This window comes from Pseudonaja textilis, chromosome 18, assembly GCF_049901715.1.
Source record: "Pseudonaja textilis isolate UNSWEBS1 chromosome 18, rPseTex1.2, whole genome shotgun sequence".
NCBI lineage: Eukaryota > Metazoa > Chordata > Lepidosauria > Squamata > Elapidae > Pseudonaja > Pseudonaja textilis.
In genome coordinates, this window is record NC_142007.1 from 3,020,673 (window position 1) to 3,041,603 (window position 20,931).

The 20,931-nt window shown below is 42.7% G+C and overlaps 1 protein-coding gene across 12 annotated transcripts; it reads left to right on the plus strand.

Moving 5' to 3' along the window:
- Positions 1 to 2,955: 2,955 nt before the first annotated feature.
- On the plus strand, positions 2,956 to 18,206 carry LOC113446253 (cyclin-dependent kinase 11B). Of its 12 annotated transcripts, none has more exons than XM_026715818.2 (20): positions 2,956 to 3,067; positions 3,578 to 3,705; positions 3,915 to 4,030; positions 4,938 to 5,062; positions 5,722 to 5,860; positions 7,936 to 8,072; positions 8,719 to 8,835; positions 9,764 to 9,859; positions 9,957 to 10,115; positions 10,715 to 10,780; positions 11,368 to 11,543; positions 11,775 to 11,865; positions 12,966 to 13,087; positions 13,337 to 13,442; positions 13,535 to 13,656; positions 13,878 to 13,985; positions 14,655 to 14,771; positions 15,638 to 15,786; positions 16,916 to 17,105; positions 17,689 to 18,206. In XM_026715818.2, the coding sequence occupies exons 2-20, from the start codon at positions 3,595 to 3,597 to the stop codon at positions 17,779 to 17,781; spliced, it is 2,340 nt and encodes a 779-aa protein (XP_026571603.1). In that variant the 5' UTR covers positions 2,956 to 3,067; positions 3,578 to 3,594; the 3' UTR covers positions 17,782 to 18,206. The 12 variants fall into 12 exon arrangements, with proteins under 12 accessions (XP_026571603.1, XP_087771003.1, XP_087771000.1 ...); XM_087914874.1 differs by having other exon boundaries at positions 2,977 to 3,067; positions 4,007 to 4,030; positions 11,374 to 11,543; XM_087914873.1 differs by having other exon boundaries at positions 2,979 to 3,067; positions 3,870 to 4,030; positions 11,374 to 11,543.
- Positions 18,207 to 20,931: the final 2,725 nt, after the last annotated feature.

The window sequence follows — 20,931 nt, forward strand, 5'->3', positions numbered from 1 at the left end:
TGTAAAAAAAGGAGGAGAAAATTGTGGGTCGCGTCGTTGTCTCCTGGATCATGTGGTGTGAATGATGCCTTTTAGCAGTCAGGATAACCAAAAAGCCACTGGGGAGGGAACTGAGACAGGGCAAAACCTTCTCCAAAATAATGTTTGGAAATCCCATTATAGATGTTTGGGAATCTGTCTTTTATGTCAGCTCCTCGCCTAGTTTTGCTACCCTGGGACCATTGAAAGTAATTCCGTCCTAGTTAACAACGAATCCATCCACGTCCTTGTGGCTTTGGTATTGATAGCCCAGGACTGAACTCTGTTTGTGAGCTGTTAACAACTTCCTGGGAAGTTAAAAAAACCCCCACTGAGCTGGGAAGATTCCCATGAACTGAGCAGCTTGAAGGTCTCAGCCTGTACATCGATTGTCTGTGCTTCAATCGGTCTGCACTAAATGTGGTCAGATATTCATCGTAGGAAACCAATAACGTTTACCCTCAGCCCATTAATGTGTTTTTAATTTTGGAGTTGGGGGCGGGGGGTGGAAAGACAGCACCCCAAGTTTCCTGATTTCTCAGGAACCTAAATTGGCTACCCCACTCCAAATGTTTGACTCTGCTCCTTCTCAGTTGTGTAGTCTTTGTGAGAAAAGGGTAACGCAGGCCATGCTTTGTGTTAAAAAGAGAATATGAGGAGCACTTGGAGTTGGAATCCAAGGATAGGCTCCTTGCTGTCTGACCCTCCAAAACGCCGAAATTATTTTCTCTTGTCCTGGGCATACTTGAAAGGCAAACATTTATTTTATTTTTTTGACAGGTGCTTGTGTGTTTGGGGCCAAATCGTCCTTATCTCAGATGCCAAGATAAAACTGCAAAGAATTTGCAGACTGCTTTAAGAAACAGGTGTGCTCTTGCTGATAAGCAACTTGGCATCCTTCTGATGACCACTTTAAAACCTTGACTAGAGAGCAATCCTGTGGATAACATTTCATGACCTGTGTAAAGCACGAATCATTTAGGATTTGCTTGATGTAGGGAGTTTCCCCCTTAATCCCCCCCCCCAAAAGAAACTTCACCAGTGAGGTATAATCCTGTACCTGTTTTCTTCTCAGAGGTCTGCATCAAAACATTAAAATGTCCCTGAAGGTGAATCTGTTCCTCTTTGGTTTATGATCGTCAACCCGTGGTGGGTTTTTCTTTTATAGCCAAGTTGTACGGCATTGAATTAAGAACAGAATAGAATTATTTATTGGCCAAGTGTGATTGGACACACAAGGAATTTGTCTTTGATGCATATGCTCTCACTGTACTTTAGAATAGAATAGAATAGAATAGAATAGAATAGAATAGAATAGAATAGAATAGAATAGAATAGAATAGAATAGAATAGAATAGAATAGAATAGAATAGAATAGAATAGAATTATATATTGACCAAGTGTGATTGGACACACAAGGAATTTTTCTTGGTGCAAATGCTCTCAGTGTAAATAGAATAGAATAGAAAAGAATATAGAATAGAATAGAATAGAATAAAATAGAATAGAATTCTTTATTGGCCAAGTGTGATTGGAAAAAACAAGGAATTTGTCTTTGGTGCAAATGCTCTCACTGTACAATAGAATAGAATAGAATAGAATAGAATAGAATAGAATAGAATAGAATAGAATAGAATAGAATAGAATAGAATAGAATAGAATTATATATTGACCAAGTGTGATTGGACACACAAGGAATTTTTCTTGGTGCAAATGCTCTCAGTGTAAATAGAATAGAAAAGAATATAGAATAGAATAGAATAAAATAGAATAGAATTCTTTATTGGCCAAGTGTGATTGGACACACAAGGAATTTTTCTTTGGTGCAAATGCTCTCAGTGTCCATAAAAACAAATACATTCATCAAGAATCATAAGATACAACACTCAGGAATAGTCATGGGATACTAATAAGCAATCAAATCATACTAGGGAACAAATAAAACAATATAAATTGTAGAGATACAAGCCACATGGTTATAGTCATAGGTGGGAAGAGATGAGTAATAGCAAGGATGAGAATGAAGGTACAGAGCAGATGAGTCAACCACTCTGGATATGCGGCCTGTCGAAATTAAAACGGAGGCTCTGATGGCCTTTTTTGCTCAGAAAGCCATTTGAAAACACACCATATTTCCAGCTTGCTGCCCACTTTTGAAGGGGGAAAAACTGCTTTTTTGACTGTTTGGTTGTAGGCAGTCCTTGACATTCAACAATTCATTTAGTGACCATTGAAGTCACAATGGCATGGAAAAAGGTGATTTATGATTTTTTTTTTTTACACCTATGACTGTTGCTGTATCCACATTCGGACACGGAAACTGACTCCTATTTATGACAGTTGCCTGGGGAGTCACCTGATCCCCTTTTGAGACCTTCTGACCAGCACTTAACCATGGCAAGGAAGGTCATAAAATGAGGCAAAACTCACTTAACGCCTGTCTCACTTAGCAGAAAATTTGTGTTCAATTACGGTCGTAAGTCGAGGATTATACCTGTATCATGCTTTTTAGGCTCTAGTGAGGGGTTGGTTCTGGCAACCTTAAAATGTGTTCACACATCTTTAAGTTGCCAGATTTTTCATTTTTTATTTTTTTGGATTATAAATATTTTATTTTGGAGGGTAGTTTAAAAAATTTTTTTAAAGTAAGATTCTTTCTTTGACTAAGTAGTCTAAGGACAACTCCTGAATTTCTCCACTGAGGTTTATTGCACAGTCCTCGGGAGAGCAAATCAGACACACTTTAAATCTTCAGAATAAAGTTTATATAAGTTTTTTTTTTTCTACTTTGGGTTTATGAGCAAGCATGATAGGAGAAAAGACAGGTGACTAGCTCGGAAGTGCATGGCAAGCGATGCCACTCTACCTTTGGAAGATCTATGAATCGAGTTTGAAATGCCTTTGGAGGAAAGGGGGGAACCCTCGTGCAACGTCATCACATCGCGCCGGATGTGAAGCGCAGGCCCGACGCCCAGCTTCCGGGCACTCCATCCTCCGGCGAGAGGGGCGCGTTAAAGCAGCGGTGGCGGTGCCAGGGCCGTGAGGGGAGGTGAGACTCATGTCCGGCTGGGCCCCGCTCCGCTTCTCGCAGCCTTCAAAACCCGGCGAAGCGGCTCAGAGAGCGGCAGAGGGGCGGAAGGGAGCTCGGCGGGCCGGGAGGCGGCCGCTGAGGAGAGTGGCCTACCTCGGAGGGCCGGTGTTTTGGCAGGTTTCTGTGGAGAAACGTCTTTCGATGTGGCTGGGGGCAGTTTCTGTGAAGAATTGGGCCTTCGACGTACCCTTTTCAAATTTCTGGGGATTTTGCTTATATCTTTTAAGGATAGTTAATTTACTTGGAATAATGGCTGGGCGGGGGGGGGGAGTTTCTTAGAAAGTTTTTCCAAATTTATAATTATTTATTGGACACTTTTCAGCTTAAAAAACAAAAACTGGCTTTTTCTACATTAGAATATTTTTCTCTGGGTGTAGATTCCAGGAACCCGTTTTTCTCTGGGTGTAGATTCCAGGGACTGAAATGCCGTTCCCCACATGGTTGTGTTTTTGTCTTTTTTTCTTCTAGTGCCTTTTGGAACACAAATGGGTGATGAAAAGGAATCGTGGAAGGTGAAAACATTAGATGAGATTCTTCAGGAGAAGAAACGCCGGAAGGAGCAAGAGGAAAAAGCAGATACCAAGCGCCTCAAAAATGTGTGTTTGGGATTTTATATCGGGAAGATTTTAAAAAAAATATATCTGTGATTCTTTTTGATAATAATGGGGTTCAGCTCTTTTGAACAAAGATATATGTATATCGTGTGTGTTCTTTTCAATCGTATGATAATTCTCAGCCCTTTTCACTCTCTCTGTTTAAGTTTCCCGAAAGCCAAAATGAATCTTTTCTTCCTAACTCACCCTAGTCTGATGACCGGGACTCAAAGCGGGATTCCCTTGAAGAGGGGGAGTTAAGAGATCACCGTATGGAGATCACTATTAGAAATTCACCTTACAGGAGAGAAGACTCTATGGACGACAGGTGAGGAAGCTGCTATTGGTAGTCCTTGACTTACGACCAACAGTTGAGCCCAAAATTTCTGCTGCTCAGTGAGACAAATGTGAAGTCAGTTTTGCCCCCATTTTACGACTTTTCTTGCCACAGTTGTTAAGTGAATCACTGCAGTTTAGGTTGTTAGGTGAATCTGACTTTGCTTGTCAGAAGGTTGCAAAAGGACTCTGCAACCGTCATAAATATGAGTCAGTTGCCAAACATCTGAATTTTAATTGCATGGGGATGCTGCAACGTTTATAATTGTGAAAAACGGTCATGTCACTCTTCTTATAACTTTGAACAATCACTAAATTGTTGAAAGTCGATGACTATCTGAACTGGAACGCAAGAGAAAATTAATGTTTATTAGAGCCGTTCAGGTTTTGTCATTTGAAGGACTTTTTGATCCCTGACCTTCCAACTTCCCAGAGTGCCTTGCAAAAAAAACAGAATCCCTCTCAGGATGAGCTAGCATGTTTGAGGAGAGAAGCCACAAATTGTTGGATCTCTCCAGGAGCAACATGAACCGTTGCGCTGCTGTTATAATCTACCGAAATTGCCGCTATGGAGATTGAACTTAATGGAGGTGTTTTTTTTGGCATAGCTAATGAAATGGCCCTGCTTTCTTAGCTGGTTTTGAAGCCATTTGGATTTGGATGGATTTTGAAGCAACTCTCGGGAGCATTTGGGATGAATGGCAGCATAATAATAGTTTTAAGTCATATATAAAGCACCAGTAAGAATCATGACCCTCATTGTTTGCAGCCTTAGAGATATAAGAGGGAAAAAAGCGAAGTAACTTGTCACTTAGAATCACTTAGGTGAGATGGTCGTTGTAGCTTTGTCCAAACTCACACTTCTTCCTTCTTTGTTTCCCAAACGGTGTGCTCCATAGGGGAGAGGAAGACGATTCCCTGGCTATCAAACCGCCCCAGCAAATGTCACGCAAGGAGAAAGCCCACCACAGAAAAGACGAGAAGCGGAAAGAAAAAAGACGGCATCGCAGTCATTCAGCAGAAGGTTCTGTTCTTCTCTTTTGGGGATTCCTTAGTTGCTTTTGATAAAACTCTCCATACAGTCACAGCCTAGGGGCCAAAACTACAAAGTTTGGGAGTAGTGAAGGTTTTCAGGTCAGCAGATCCGTCTAGGAATCATTTCTTTGTGGCACCGCCTATTCAGGAAAGGTTTTCAGCTTGTTTGGAAGCTTAGAAGTATGAAAGTAGTTTTTTTCAGCACTTAGTCTAGCTCCCTATTAATTAATACAAGAGCTTCTCACGTAGAAATCATTTATGAGCTGTGGTGGTGCAGTGCTTAGAATGCAGTATTGCAGGATAACTCTGCTCACAGTCTGGAGTTCGATCCTGACCGATTCAAGGTTAACTCAGCTTTCCATCCTTCCAAGGTTGCTAAAATGAGGACCCAGGTTGTTGGAGGCAGTAGGCTGACTCTGTAAACTGCTTAGGGAGGGCTCTAAAGCCATGTGAAGCGGCATACAAGTCTAAGGGCTATTGCTATAACCACAGAGATTGCTAGCTAGAACAGTTGCAGGAAGTGTGTGAGAGCCAAGGCTAAACCAACCGGCCATCTTTTCTTCTGTTCCTTTGCTTTAGTAAGTTTCCAAATGCCGTTTGTGAAGGAGGGTAACCAACTCCTCCTTTTCTTTGTATCTTTATTACTAGGGAAACATGCTAGGGTGAAAGAGAAAGAACGCGAGCATGAACGTAGAAAAAGGCACCGCGAAGAGCAGGATAAGGCCCGTCGCGAATGGGAGAGGCAAAAAAGGAGAGAATTGGCTAGGGAACACTCGCGGAGAGAGAGGTAAATTTTCTTACCAGGCCCAAATGCCACATTTCTTCCTTAGATATCTCCTTGAGCAATCTGATCTTGATACTTGGCTACGTTTCTTACGGTTTGTTTGGTTTTTTTCCATTGCCGAGAGGGAATCGACGTGATCCTGTGAACAATGTCATTTATTTTTATTTAATTCATGTAATTTGTACCCCACCTTTTATTATTATTATTATTTTTTTACAAATAACTCAAGGCAGCAAACATGTCCAACACAACTTCTTCCTCCTCCTCTTCCTCCTCCTCCTCCTCCTATGTCAGCCCTGTGAGGTAGGTTGGGCCAAGGGAGTGATTGGCCCAGTGTCACCCAGCCGCCTTTCATGGCTAAGGTATGACTAGAACTCAGCATCTGATGATTGGCCCAATGTCACCCAGCTGGCTTTCAAAGCTAAGGCAGGACTTGAGCAGACCATCTCCTGCTTTCCAGCCTGGTCCCTTAAACCACTAGAGCTAACTGGCTCATTGTCACTTTGTGATATAAACCAGCATTTCAGTATCGGCAACAGAGAGCAATTGTAGATTTGCTCCCATTCCTGTGAAGAAATAGGCCTTTTTACCTACCAAGTTCGAATTCCTGGAGATTTTGCTTATTACATCTTATTTATTTTGCTTATTCCATCTTTTAAGCACAATTGCCTTACTTGGAATGGCTGTGGGTACTTGGAAAGCCTGAGGGCCGGCTGATAAATTTTAAAAGTTGCAGGCAATAGAATTAGGGTCGGGTTCAGAAAAATCTAATGTGGTGTCCCTTCTCGGCTCCTTGTAGATATCTAAGCTAAAGATATTTTGATTTGATTAGCATTGGTAGTACATTTGGGTTTTGAAATGGGGGCATATTAATAAGCTCTAGTAAGAGAATGGTACAGTTTCACATTTGTGGCATTCTACCAGTTATGCTTTGTTCCCAAATACTCTGCTGAGCATCTGGTTATATCAAATCTGAGCAATTAAATATTGAAGTTGTATCTGCATTCGAGGTTACACTCTTGTTAACTGCTTGAGGCTTATGTATACATAGTTGAAATACGAATAATATATAAATAAACCCAGGAACCAATTTAGATCAGTTCAGTTTTTCTGTTGTGTCTGCCCTTCCCGTAGATTTAGTAAACTGTGTAAAGCTTATAAGAAGAAGCAATGTCTAACTCTAATTCTTTCCTTAATATCTAAATCATAGTCCTTAGATCTAAGTGCTGTACAAACAGGATTGCAAATACATTATTGGTTGCTTAACTGGATTTTGGAAGCAGGCACACATCAGACTGGGAAATAGTTGTGCTTCACTCATAAAGAAAAGAGTAATCTGGCAACTTTTCTTAAATAATAATGTTAGATTTCTCTCTTACAAAGAAAGCATTAATACTGCATTATCAGTCACAGGAGAGTTGCTTTAAATTACATAACAAAGTGGTTGATCGACGAATCTTTGGTAGCCTGAATACATCCGCTGTTTTTAAAAATACTCAATTCTGGTGCGGCTTTATTTTCTACCTAGATGAATTGTCTGCTTGAATGAATAGAGAGGTTCATATTTCTTTTTTCTTTTTTTTTACATATATTTAATATATCTCAACAAGTCTTAACTATGATAGATGGTGGTAACCCCTTGATGATTCCCCTTAAAATTGGTATATGCTCTTTGCTGGTGCCTGGCAGTTTCCCTTCTATCTCTGAATTAAATATGTTGTTATATTAAGCTAAGACTGAATGCCTGAACGTAATACGATTTTAAAAGTTTGAGACTGAAGAGCTGTGAGATTTTTGTCTCGAGTAGCATCAAATCCTTCCTGCCATCGTTAGTCTCTCATTCTTTCAACAATCAAAAGCAAAACGATTGCATTGGCCTCACTCAAATTCTGACGTGAACTGAACTTTCCTACTGCAGAACGTTCGTTTTTCACTCCCGTGTTATGTGAACCGTTCTGGGTAGGAAAACAATAAATTAGGCTCCTTCTTCTGAAAGAGAGCACGAAACTCAACGGAGCGTAATTCAGTTGCACGCTGGGCTAATAAAATTAATGTGGATATCCATGCAAACTCTCTAGAGACCGCTTGGAGCAACTGGAACGAAAACGGGAACGGGAAAGGAAATTAAGGGAACAGCAGAAGGAGCAGCGAGAGTTGAAAGAACGGGAGAGGCGAGCGGAAGAAAGGAGGAAAGAACGGGAAGCCAGACGAGAGAGTAAGTAGTCCAGGGAGCAAAATGCGGGGCGGGCTGCGTGCAAGCGACGAGTAATGTGGGAACAAGCCTATGGTACTCCTTGCATAGGAGCTACAGGCAAATACCGATAAAGGAGAATAATTTGTAGCTCAGGGTTGAAATGAGAGGTCCTTGGTGTTCTTGGAGCTTTGTTTTTTTTTTCCTTGCAGACGTTTCATTACCCAACTAGGTAACATCATCAGTGCTAGTGATGATGTTACTAGCGCTGATGATGTTACCTAGTTTGGATAATGAAAAGTCTGCAAGGAAACATACAAGCCTCAGAGAGCACCAAGGACCCCTTATGGGCAAGCTGAAGTTGAAAGGAGACCCAGAAGTTTGCAGAACTTAAATCAAAGCCAACCTTGAAGGGCAAACCTCTAGCCACAGAATTTCATTTTTATTGTGGGCCAGTGTGGTCACAGTAATAAATGACAATAAAGTGGGCTACACAGCCCCTGTAGATTCTGAACATCTGGAAGGGCTCACCTTCAGGTGATGTAGCTTGGTCTGGATACAGTCAGGTGCCTGGCTGGAATGGGTCTCATTTTGGGAGAATTGTAAAGATTGCGTAAGAAATATCACCCTGGAAAAAAAAAATGACGGCAGATTCCCTTGTCTCTGTTAGTCTCAGGGCATCATAGGACAATGAGGGAAGACTACGGAGAGAAAGTAAGAATTTGGAGCCGAAGTCCTCTACGGCAACAGAGAGAAAAACTTGAACCGTCAGAAATCAGGAAGCCAGGTAGCTTTTAAATTCATCAACCGGACTTGTGGGTATCTTGATTGAAACCACCAAGATGGGAATGGCTGAAAGTACATTGCAGGTTTTATTAATAATCAGCTTTATTTTAAATCATGTGATTTAAGTATTGCCCTGCATGCAGGGTGATTGAAACACTGTTCCATATTATCCCACTGAGATTTCTTCTGCACCACAGAGGAAGCGGATAATTGTATCCTGTTTTTTATATTACTTGAAAACAAGGGAAAAGTTACGACGCCGCATAATATAAAACGTCCTTCAATCTCATGCACGCTTCCCTTTGAGAAAAATAAATCATGGCTGCCAACTGAGAACAGATTCTTGAGGGAGAATGAAATTGACAGTGGAAATTGAACGGCTATTTTAAACTTTCCAGATTGCTTTAGCCTGGAAAGTTTTAAAAAGTGCATCTTGTCAATTTATAGTAATATATTTCTCTAGAACTCGTAGAACTGAAGCGCAGGTTCTACGTAACTTAGTTGTAGACCGCTAAAGAAAACAGAATTTTTGTGTTCTGTGTAAACATAAAATTACTGTGACCTGTGTTAAACTTATAAAATACTTTTTTTCCTCCTTTTTTTTTTCAACGGTTCAAAATAATTTTGACGTTTTCATTGCTGTTCAATTGGGTTGACAGTCATTTAATGAACCTCAGGCAGGGCCTGCTTCCTAGGTGGAGCCTATGGAAGGGAAGGAGGAGTCTCCCCCAGTCGGATATCTTCCAGACGTGCCTGTTTCAAATTGTCCTCAGTGGTCTTGATGGCTGAGAATTCCCCGATGTCTTTGTGAAAGCCATCCCCGCTCTTAAGAAAGGAGATTTTAAAACAGTCCATTTGTAATTAACGTACAGTGAAGTTCCTTTGTCACCTGGGGTTGCCCCCCTCTTTTTTTTATTCTCCCCCTGCAGTAAGAGAGGAGAAACCAGAAGAAAAAGACCCTTTGTCAGATCTCCAAGATATCAGTGACAGCGAACGAAAAACCAGCTCGGCCGAAACGTCATCAGGTAGCTTTCTTGAAGGCGTCGATTCATCGCAGTAGCCACGCTTGGGCCCACTGGAGATTGCCAATTCTTTTTCTTTTTTTCTTCCCCTCTTCCCCAGGGGAATCTGGATCAGCTTCGGAAGAAGAGGAGGAGGAAGAGGAAGAGGAGGAAGAAGAATCCAGCAGCGAAGAGTCTGAAGAGGAGGAAGAGGAGGAGGAGGAGGAAGAGGAGGAGGAGACAGGAAGCAATTCGGAGGAAGTATCCGAACAGTCGGCTGGTTAGTAGAAGAAAACAACCACTTTTTCGGTGTGCTGTATTACAATAATCCGCACTTAATGGCCCTAATTGGGACTGGAATTTTTGTCGCTAAACAAAACGGTCATCAATGAAACATCAGGTGAACTGCATCGTTTAGCAATGGCAGTTCTGGCAGTCCCCATTGTGGCTGTTACGCAAGGACCGTATTTTGATCATGTGTCGGGGAACACTATAATAGTCGTAAGTGCGAGGAACAGTCATAAGGCCGTTTTTCAGCATTGCCATAATTCCTGCCTGTTGCTAAACAAATGATTGTCTATCCTGCTCTCTGTTAACTGCTGTTGAACCTGAGTATAGATTTATACCAATGGTATTACTCCATCTTTTGACTTCGATGGGATCAAGTAATCACCCATCCTCTTCCTGTTGTTCTAGATTGCAGCACCCAGAACTTTTGGGCTGTTTGTGTGTGTGTGTGTGTTTCAGTTTAGCCGTTCCAGATTTTTTTTTTTTAAACCACCATAGTGCTATGAATCTGAATTCTGTTCTCCCTTTTGGCACGGAGTGCAAAACGGCTGTTTCCTTGTCCCTGAAGTACATCTTTTATCTGTCTTGCAGAAGAGGTGAGCGAAGACGAAATGAGCGAAGAAGAGGAACGGGAAAACGGAGACCACCTTCCAGTTGGTAAGGAATCAGATGGAGAAGTGGACTTTCAGTTGTGTCCTAGTCCCTCCTACAGGCCTTCTAGGATAGGTCGAAAACTCTTATTATTTTCACTTTCATTCCGCAAAAGGCAGACTTGGGCAAATTGAAAGCATCAAAGTTTTAAAAAACTTGTCTTCAATGTCCTCTTTTCTAAGGATAAATGTTTCTATTCCCTGCTATTCAGGGTTTAACAATTGCACTTAGATATATATATATATATATATATATACACCACTTCACAGTGCTTCACAGCCCTCTCTAAGTGGTTTACAGAGTCAGCCTCTTGTCCCTCATTTTACCGACCTTGGAAGGACAGAAGGCTGAGTCAGCCTCCTGGCAGCCAGCAGAGTTCGTCTGCAATCCTGCATTCTAACGCTGTGCTACCACGCTTCCGTATAGTTACAAATGGGAAGTGCCATACACTTTTGGAATTTGTGCTAGGTGTTTAGAAGCCCTTATATCTCTAAAGCACTAAATATATATAGCAACAAGGGCTGTTTTAGATGGGAGGCGAAGCTGCCCCGTTCGGAAAACCGATTTCCTCGAGTTGATTCTACCATTTAAAGTTACAGAGTCGAGATTCGACCAGGATTCTGTGGGAAGCGAAGTTGAGGAAGACGACATCGCTGAAGGGACCCCGCAGTCCAACGTTATGACGGAAGGCGAATATCTTCCCGATTCCCCAATCTGCTCGCCCATAGAACTGAAACGGGAGCTGCCCAAATATCTCCCAGCCCTTCAGGTGAGACTCGTACAGGTAGCCCTCGACTTAACCACAGTTCATTTAGCGACCGTTCAAAGCTACGGCGGCACCGAATGAAAAAGACACCCAACTAAAATAACCATTTAAATAAGGAGGTTAGCTTCCTTTGCTGCTTCCTAGCTACAAATCTTCAAAGCAAGATTTTTCCTTTTTTTCAAAACGATTTCTTAAAAAATGGGAACGTTTGCTTCATTCCTCCTTCTTGCACAGGGCTGCCGTAGCGTGGAAGAATTCCAGTGTTTGAACCGGATCGAAGAAGGGACTTACGGCGTGGTGTACAGAGCAAAAGACAAAAAAACAGGTAGGATTTTGGGGGGGAATTACGGCGGGTATTAAACCTGAGCACAATGCAGGGACACTCTCTCATTCTTGACTTCCACTTCAAAGAAAATTGGTCAAAATTTTTGGCTGGGACACTGGGGTTCTAATGCACCAATAGCCCCAACAGCCTCCGAGGCCAGTTACTCTCTCTGTCAGTCCAGCCTGCCTCACAAGGTTATTGTGAAGAAAAGGACAAAGCTATGTTCTCTGTGTCCACTTGAGCTTCTGAACGAAGGACAGGATAAATACCGTATTTCCCCATGTATAAGCCACCCCTTTTTTCCAAAATTTTCAAGCCCAAAAAGTAGGAGGGTGGCACATACAAAGCAGGTACACTTTTTATACGTGAAAAATGCATAAAATAATAAAGTAGGAATAAACTGGTTTTCCAGCAGTATGCTATACTTTTTTGTAAAAATTGTACGTGATGATACGATTACGAGTGCGAGTACGCGATAGAAATGCATACGCTAGGCATCGGCCTGAATGCTTCGCTCCTACTCTCGCTCCAATGCGTAGATTGCTAGCGCGCCGCACCGCTTTCGCGCCATGACCGAAGTTGTAGATCTAGACGTCGAATTTTGTTTCTTTGTAAATTTTCTTTCTTCATAACTTGTTTCTCTAATAAAATATTTTTTTCAAAACTTCACAGTCCAAAAATTGGGGGGGTGGCTTATACAAAGGGGGTGCTTATACATGGGGAAATACAGTACGTCATCCCAAGGACCCAGTTTTTTGCACTTCTCACAAATCCTTCCCCTGACTACCCTGTTTTCCAAAACCTCCGGATTGAATCATTTTTAATTCGATTCATTAAAAAGTAAATCACCGTCATTCATTTTCGGAGCCTCGGCCTTCAATATTTTTGAAAATTCTTTCGTCGGGTATGCTGAGGGTCAGAGATTGACAGTTCGCAAACTGGTTTCCTGGACTCAGGCTGTGAATCCTGAATTTTTTTTTTAAAAAAAAACACCTTCGTGTGGCTCCACGCCCCGTTTAATGGACTGGTGTGGAAGAGAGCTAATCTGCCTGCGATCAAATCATGATCCTCTTGTGTTTATTTATTTATTTGTTTTTCAGATGAAATTGTGGCCTTGAAGCGATTAAAAATGGAGAAGGAAAAAGAAGGTTTTCCTATTACTTCCTTAAGAGAGATCAACACTATCCTCAAAGCTCAGCACCCAAATATTGTCACTGTTAGGGTAAGCGCATTTTTGGGTTGCCAGGGATTCTCGTGATTTGACCCCTGAATTTTTTAGTCCCTTGCTAGAAGATTCAAAAAGGAGGAAAACATTTCTCTTGACATATTTGTTATTTATTAAATTTATATATACACTATCTATCTCACTGATACAGCTGTTGATTTTTTTTAAAACCTCGCTATAAAGAGCTAGCAAGCGGGCACAACGGGGGGAATTCATCGCTATAATCTTTTTTTCCTCGGGATCTAGGAGATTGTCGTGGGTAGCAACATGGACAAGATCTACATTGTGATGAACTACGTTGAACACGACCTCAAAAGCTTGATGGAAACCATGAAACAGCCTTTTCTGCCAGGTGAGACCCCCCCGTGCACCCCTTCTCCGGTGTGAGAGAGACCGTGTGGCTTTTCCCTTCCTTTCTTTATACCTCCAATTCTTACATTCCAGGAGAAGTGAAAACTTTGATGATTCAATTGCTCCGGGGGGTAAAACACCTCCACGACAACTGGATTCTGCACCGAGACTTGAAAACCTCTAACCTGCTCCTGAGTCACGCTGGGATTTTAAAAGTAAGCCGTTCAGATTTGCCTTCCCACGGCCTGAAATTTGCTTGTCCTCTTGCAAACCCATCACTCCACTTAAAATACAGAAACAGGAATAAGAAACAGCGGAGATTTAGCCCTGCTTATTTCTAAGGAGAGCTGTGGAAGGACCCCACTAGGCCAATCTAGCACTCTTAGTGGTTAGTATGTGTTTCCCAACAATCTCTCCTACTCTCATCTCTCTTTAGGTTGGAGACTTTGGACTGGCCCGAGAATACGGTTCTCCCTTAAAGCCGTACACCCCGGTCGTCGTAACGTTGTGGTACCGAGCACCCGAGCTCTTACTTGGAGCCAAGGTTTGTGATATCGGGGGAGCTTCTGGCTAAGTTTTTTAAGTGGCAGCTCTTAGTATTGCTGGATTCCAGTCACAAGACACTTTGTCTGGAGGCTGTCACAACTTCAGACCCTGTTAAAAGAATGGTTGCAAGTGGAGGACGATCTTTACAAGCAGCATTTGCACCAGGTCGTCCTTGACTTGGGACCACAATTGAGCCCAAAATTCACATTGCTAAACGAGAAATTTAACAAGTGATTTCCCCCCCCCCCCATTTTCCCACCATTTTTGGTCACCGTTGTTAAGTGAATCATTGCAGTTGTTAAATTAGTCACCCGGTCGTTAAGTAAATCTGGCTTTCCCATCGACGTCAGAAGGTCGCAGATCACAGGGCCCCCCTGGAGACACGGCCACCGTCGTAAATATGAACCAGTTGTCAGGCATCCAAATGTAAATCCTGGGGATGCTAACAACGGTCGTAGGTCTGAAAAATGGTCATAAGTCTCTTTTTTTCAGTGCCTTTGTAACTTCGAACGGTCATTCAGTGAAATGTTGTATGTGGAGGACAACCTGTGCTTGTGGGGCTATGTGGGGCCAATCAGAGATACACAACATCATTTCTAGTTTCCGCTACTTCCATCTCAAACGGGGCTGATCCAATATTTCCCCACCCGCCCGCTTCTTTTTCCAGGAATATTCCACAGCCATCGACATGTGGTCCGTGGGCTGCATCTTTGGAGAGCTGTTAACCCAGAAGCCGCTTTTCCCAGGGAAATCCGAAATCGACCAAATTAACAAAGTTTTTAAAGTAAGTCCGCCGCGGTGCTCACTCCTTGCCTTGACTTAAAGGCTGGTTGCAGGGCTGTCTGACAGAAGCCAAGGTAATGGTCACTTAGGTTGACCATTCGCACCTATCCACCACTGAAGCTTGCAATTTGCGATTTGTCGGTTTTACGATGGGAAAAGAGAGGTCTGGACATTTTATTGCAATGCTGTCAGGTATGACAGGGCATGCCTTCTTTGCTGCTTTAGCCAGGTTGCGTTACTTTGATAACAAACGTAAAGATGTTGAGACTCTAGAAAAAGTGCAGAGAAGAGCAACCAGGATGATGAGGGGACTGGAGGCTAAAACATACGACGAACAGTTGCAGGAACTGGGCCTGGCTAGTCTAGGGAAGAGAAGGACCAGGGGAGGCAGGAGAGCAGCCTTCCAATATTTGAGGGGCTGCCCCAGAGGGGAGGAAGGGGTCAGGCTATTCTCCAAAGCACCCCGGAGGCCAGACAAGGAATAATGGATGGAAACTGAACAAGGAGAGATTCAACCTGGAAATAAGAAGGAATTTTCAGACGCTAAGAACAGTCAATCCATCCAATTAACCTTTTTAGATGATTTGATAACATATGTAACCATGACATGGACTGGATTTGCCTGCAGGGTGGTGGCAAAGGCAGACAGATTTATTCAGTAAATCTTTTGTAAAATTGGCCACCGAGAAGGGAAATAGGATTCATTCACTCTACCTGTTGTAATTGTGGCTGCCTTTTTGCAATCGACTGACAGGGATTTAGCCGATGCCATTGGTGTTTCAAGTTTTATTATTTATGAAAGATCATTTTCAAAAGGCAGCCATTTCTCAAGTTAGCTTCTTTAATCTTTGCTTTCTTCCTTTAAAGGACTTGGGAACTCCAAGTGAAAAAATTTGGCCGAATTATAACGAGCTGCCAGCGGTCAAAAAAATGACCTTCACGGAGTATCCATACAACAACCTTCGCAAACGGTTCGGTGCCCTCCTCTCGGATCAAGGATTCGATCTCATGAATAAGTAAGTCGGGTGCTCCTTTCAAGAAAGCAAGCAATTATATTTTTGCCGGGATCAGAATTGGACACTAATCCACCTCAGGGGTAGCTAAGGAGAGAGACAGCTGTCATTCCCTGGGGAATTTTGACAGTTGACCCCAAGGGACAGATAGCAGGCTTGTCTTGATGTTATATTTGGACAAAATCCAGTTCCCCCACCCTCCCAGCCCACTGATCTGCCCTCCACACCAAGAGAAAACATTGTAATCACCCACAACGCTGTTCCTACGATTTTACTCCAGGGTATTGTGGGAAACCACAAGTCAATTACAGGCTCGCCCAGCAGGGGGCAGCACTTGACTGATCCTTGGCTGTGCCTGGTCGCTCCACAGAACCTGAAGATTAGGATGAGAAATTGAAAAATTTTTTCCTGGAGATGGCTGTGAAAAAACCTGCGTTGTTGCTCTGAAAAATGATACATCACGACTAAAATCTTTATTATTATTATTATTATTATTATTATTATTATTATTATTTTATCTCTTGCTTAGAACCAATATAATTCTATCAAGTCGGTTCAGATACAGCAGCCTAGCTGGGAAGATTAATCGGGGTCTTCTAATACCTATTCAGTATCCGTTGAAATAACCTTGGGGTATATGCATACATCGGACTTCATTTCTCCAGCATAGGAAATTATGTTCTGCGAATAATGACAGATAGTCCTCAACTTACAATTTCTTTAGTGATCGTTCGAAATTACGACGACACTAAAAAAGGGACTCGAGCCGTTTCCCACCCTTGAGACCACCGCAGCACCCCTGTGGTCACGTGATCGAAATTCAGACGCTTGGCGACTGATTCATATTTATGACGGTCGCAGTGTCCCTTTTGCGACTTTCAGACGAGCAAAGTCAATGGGGAAGCCAGATTTACTTAAACAAACACAGCAAGGAAAATGGTAAAATGCGGCAAAATTTTCACTTAACAAATGTCTCGGTTTTGCAGCATAAATTTTGGGCTCAGTTGTGATCCTAAGTGGAGGACTACCTTGGCTTACGACCGTTCGTTTCACAAAGTTAAAAATGGGGGGGGGAAAGTGACGTGGAATCCGTTTTCTTCAGTTCACGTATTGTGTGTGTCTGCTTTTCCAGATTCTTGACCTACTATCCCGGAAGAAGGATCACTGCCGAAGACGGCTTAAAGCACGAATATTTCCGCGAGACCCCACAACCCATTGACCCCTCCATGTTTCCAACATGGCCGGCCAAAAGCGAACAACAGCGAGTGAAACGGGGCACCAGCCCGCGCCCCCCAGAAGGAGGACTGGGATACAGTCAGCTGGTAAGTTCATTCAAGGAGTGTCATAATACAGCCAGAAACCTTCCATTAGTAGTGTTTCTATACAGTGAAAAGGGTATTTAGAGCCTGCTAAGAATGGAACAATAATAGCCAGTTTGGTGTAGTGGGCTAGAAACCAGGAACTGGGATTTCCTGTTCCACCCTGGGCACAGAGCCAGTTGGGTGACTTTGGGCTCAGAGGATGATGAGTTCTAATCCTGCCTTAGACTTGAAAGCCGCCTGGGTGACTTTGGACCAATCACCAGGAGACTGGGAGTTCTAGTCCTGCCTTCGGGTTAAGGATAGACTCACATTTATGATGGTTGCAGTATCCTGGGGTCATATGTGATTGTCTTTTGTGTCCTGACAAGCCAAGTCAGCGGGGAAGCTAGATTCCCTTAACAAACCCGTCACTGACTTAACACCAATGCTCCACATTAACAACTGTGGCAAGGAAGGTTGTAAAATGGCAGAATTCTCTTAACCGCGGACTCGCTCAGCCACAGAAATTTGGGGCTCAGTCGCCGTCGTGAGTCGCCGTGGTATTGACACCCCTGGGGGTACATGTGTCCTTTTTCCTCCGCAGGGCGACGATGACATCAAAGATACCGGTTTCCATCTGACGACCACGAATCAAGGCGCCTCAGCCGCTGGGCCCGGATTCAGCCTGAAGTTTTAAAACGGAAGGGGCGGAAGGTTGCGCGATCTCGCGAGAGGAACCAGAAGGAAAGGGGATTTTTTTGTGTTCTCTGGGGGAACGGAAAAAAAACATCAGGCTACGCCGATTTCTTTGTTCTTTTTGGCAGAAATATTCTCTGCAGTTGGGACCAGCTTTTGGATCAAAGTAGAGAAAGTTGGATTCCTTTTTAAGGATTGGAATTAATTCAAAAAACCAAGGACCCTTTCGAGGGGGAGGGGGGCAAAAACCCACCATGACCATCGCCATCATGAGAACAAAATCCCAACTAACTTCAGGAACTTTTTTTTTTTTTTAAAGAAAACACTTCTTGTTTCTATTTATGCTTTTTCCATCCGGATTAGTTTTTTTCTTCTTCTTGTTTGTACATATGTAAAATAAAAAAGAAAATGATTTTTAATTGTTTACTCGGTATACAAATTACCTTGTTTTCTTTGCTCCTTTCAATCTTGAGTAGGGTTGTATTTTAACACTTGGTGCATTCTTCCTTCTAGCTTTGCAAACCGCGTGTTGTGGCTTTGTGACAGGAAGAAGGAAAGAGATGTAAAAAAATAATAATACGGAGAGCTGCTTGTCATGTTTAACAGCTCTCGGGCCCGGGGGGGAAATATGCAGGGAAACCTGACGAAGGTGAACACCACTTCTCCTTTAAAAATAGAAAGTTAAGTCTTGATAGCCTTTCTCTTCAGGCCTTAAAAAGAACGGCCCACTTGCTGAGTTGGGCTGGCTGACTTGAAAATGTGCTGATATCTTACTTTAATCCAATTGCAGACATTTTGCATCAGATGCTGTGGGAGAGAGGGAGAGAGAAAGAGAGAGAGGAGGAAAAAAAAAATGCAGATTGTGATAGCGTAGCTTGCCTTTTTGAGATGACTTTGATCTAGTTGTTAGCTTCCAAGCGTTTCATCAGGTAAGTTGACAACTTTCAAGATTTGTGTTTCAAATGTACCTTCCCTGCTTTGCTCGCCATAAACCGTTCAGGCCGGTTTTTAGACAAAACATACTTTTCACAGGCCAGCTGAGGTTCCCAATTCCCCAAAAGCAAATACTGTCTTTTTTTTTTTTAAAAAAAAGAAAGTTTCCAAAAAGGGATCATTCATGTATTGAAGAGAATGGATTGAAATTTGCAAAGCTGTATAAATGTAGCAGGATTGATTTTGGTTTTAACAAACATCTTTCTCTGAGGAGGGATAACGGTAGCCCGGAAACAGCCTAAAGTGAACATAGAATTAGTTTTCTCCTGCATTGTACAGTACAGTTGCTTTAGGGCCGTGATGGCGAACCGATGGCATGTGAGCTGCAGGCAAACTTATTTCATTGCACATGTGTGTCCCTCACGGCTGATTTTTGGAGGGTTTGAGGCCTTTTTCTGCCTCCCAGAGGCTTGAGGAAGGCTTCTGCAAGCTTTTCAGGCCAAAAACTAGGCCCTGTTTTTCCGGAAATACTGGAAGTGACAAAACGGGCCTAGTTTTTGGCCTGCAGAAGCCTTCCTCAAGCCTCTGGGAGGTCCCAAAAGGCTGCAAACCCGCCGAAAATCAGCTGTGAGGTGCAGGTAAGGGGGCTGCGGGGGTGGGTGGGTAGGGATAGCATGTGCATGCATGGGGGGGGGGCGCATTGCCTTCTGGGTGCTGGCATGGGAGGCGTGCAAGCACCCGCACAATTTTTGGCACAGGAGCCCAAAAATGTTAGCCACCACTGCTTTAGGGCATGAAACCTCATGAATTTCTAACCTGAAAATGAATAAACGTGGCATCCTTTAGCAGTGAGTTCTCAGGGTTAAACTCCTTGTGCTTTACTCGCGTTCTCAAAGCCTGTTGTTTTATACATATTTGCAGGGAAGCCTCAACTTGCAAGCATTGGCTTAGTGACTGAAGTTACAACGGCACTGAAAAAAGTGACTTACAGTCGTTTTTCACACTTAACGGCCATTGCCGCACCCCCACGGTCACTGGATCAAAATTAGGGCACTTGACAGCTGCCATTCATTTATGACAGTTGCGCTGTCCCAGGACTAATCAGTAGGGAGGAATCCCGATTCTCTTAACAACGTCAATGATGCGCTTAACTATGGCAAAAGGTTGCAAAATGAATAGCAACGCAGTTAATCACTGCCTTGCTCAGCCGCGGAAATTTGGGTGTCAACCGTGGTTGTAAGTCAAGGGTTGCCTGTATTTTAGGCTGACTGCTGTATTGAAAATAGCTTTTTTTCCCCTCCCTTCTTTTGTGCTTCAGGGAAAGAACAGAATATTGCACACAGAGAGAGCTTTCTTTTATCAGATTGGATAAATGTTATAAAATGGAACTTTCTTTTAAAGTGTAAGGAAGCATTTTCCCCTGCATTGCAAATGGCAGCAGTATATACATATTTTTTTTTTCCATCTTAACGGCCGCCTTGCAAACCTTGAAAAAGGTAAGAAAACGGCTCTTGCTGCACATATGCTGGCAGCCTTCTCTGTTTCCTCTAATACACACTAAGGTTGCTTTTACACTTAGTAAGTATCCGTATAATAGTAACGGTAGGTAGTCCTCGACTTCCAAGCACAACTGGGGCTGGGACTTCCGTTGCTAAGTAAGGCGGTTGTTTAAAATCGTGTCGATTTTATGGGCCCCTTTTTTTTTGCCACACTTAAGCAAATCATTGTGATTGTTCAATGAATCACATTATCATTAAGCAAATCCAGCAAATGTCACCTTGGAGATGCTGTAATAGTAGTAAAAGCAAATTAGTTAGAAGTCTTTTTTTTTTTTCAGTATTGTAACTTTGAACAGTTGGTAAATTGAATGCTCGTAAGTCAAGGACTACCTATAATGTGTTTTCAGTGAGTGTTGCAAGCCACCTCTAGTGTTGTCTGTATCTGCATGACAAAAACCTTCCCCCGCAGAGTAATAAATCTTATGTGTGTTTTCTTCTGTCTTCATTGTTCCTGCTCCTTGCCTTGGGTGGAGCCCGAAAATTGGATTAATCAGATAAACCGTGATTTAGCTAACCAAGGATTAGAGTGACTGTGAACACAGTCTCTGTGCCTCTCTGTGGAGCCTTGTTGATTTGCATGAGGAATGCCTGACATTTTCTAATGGGGCTTTCTAATGTCTTTAACGCTTCAAATGTGGCTTACGAACGTCGTTTCTTGC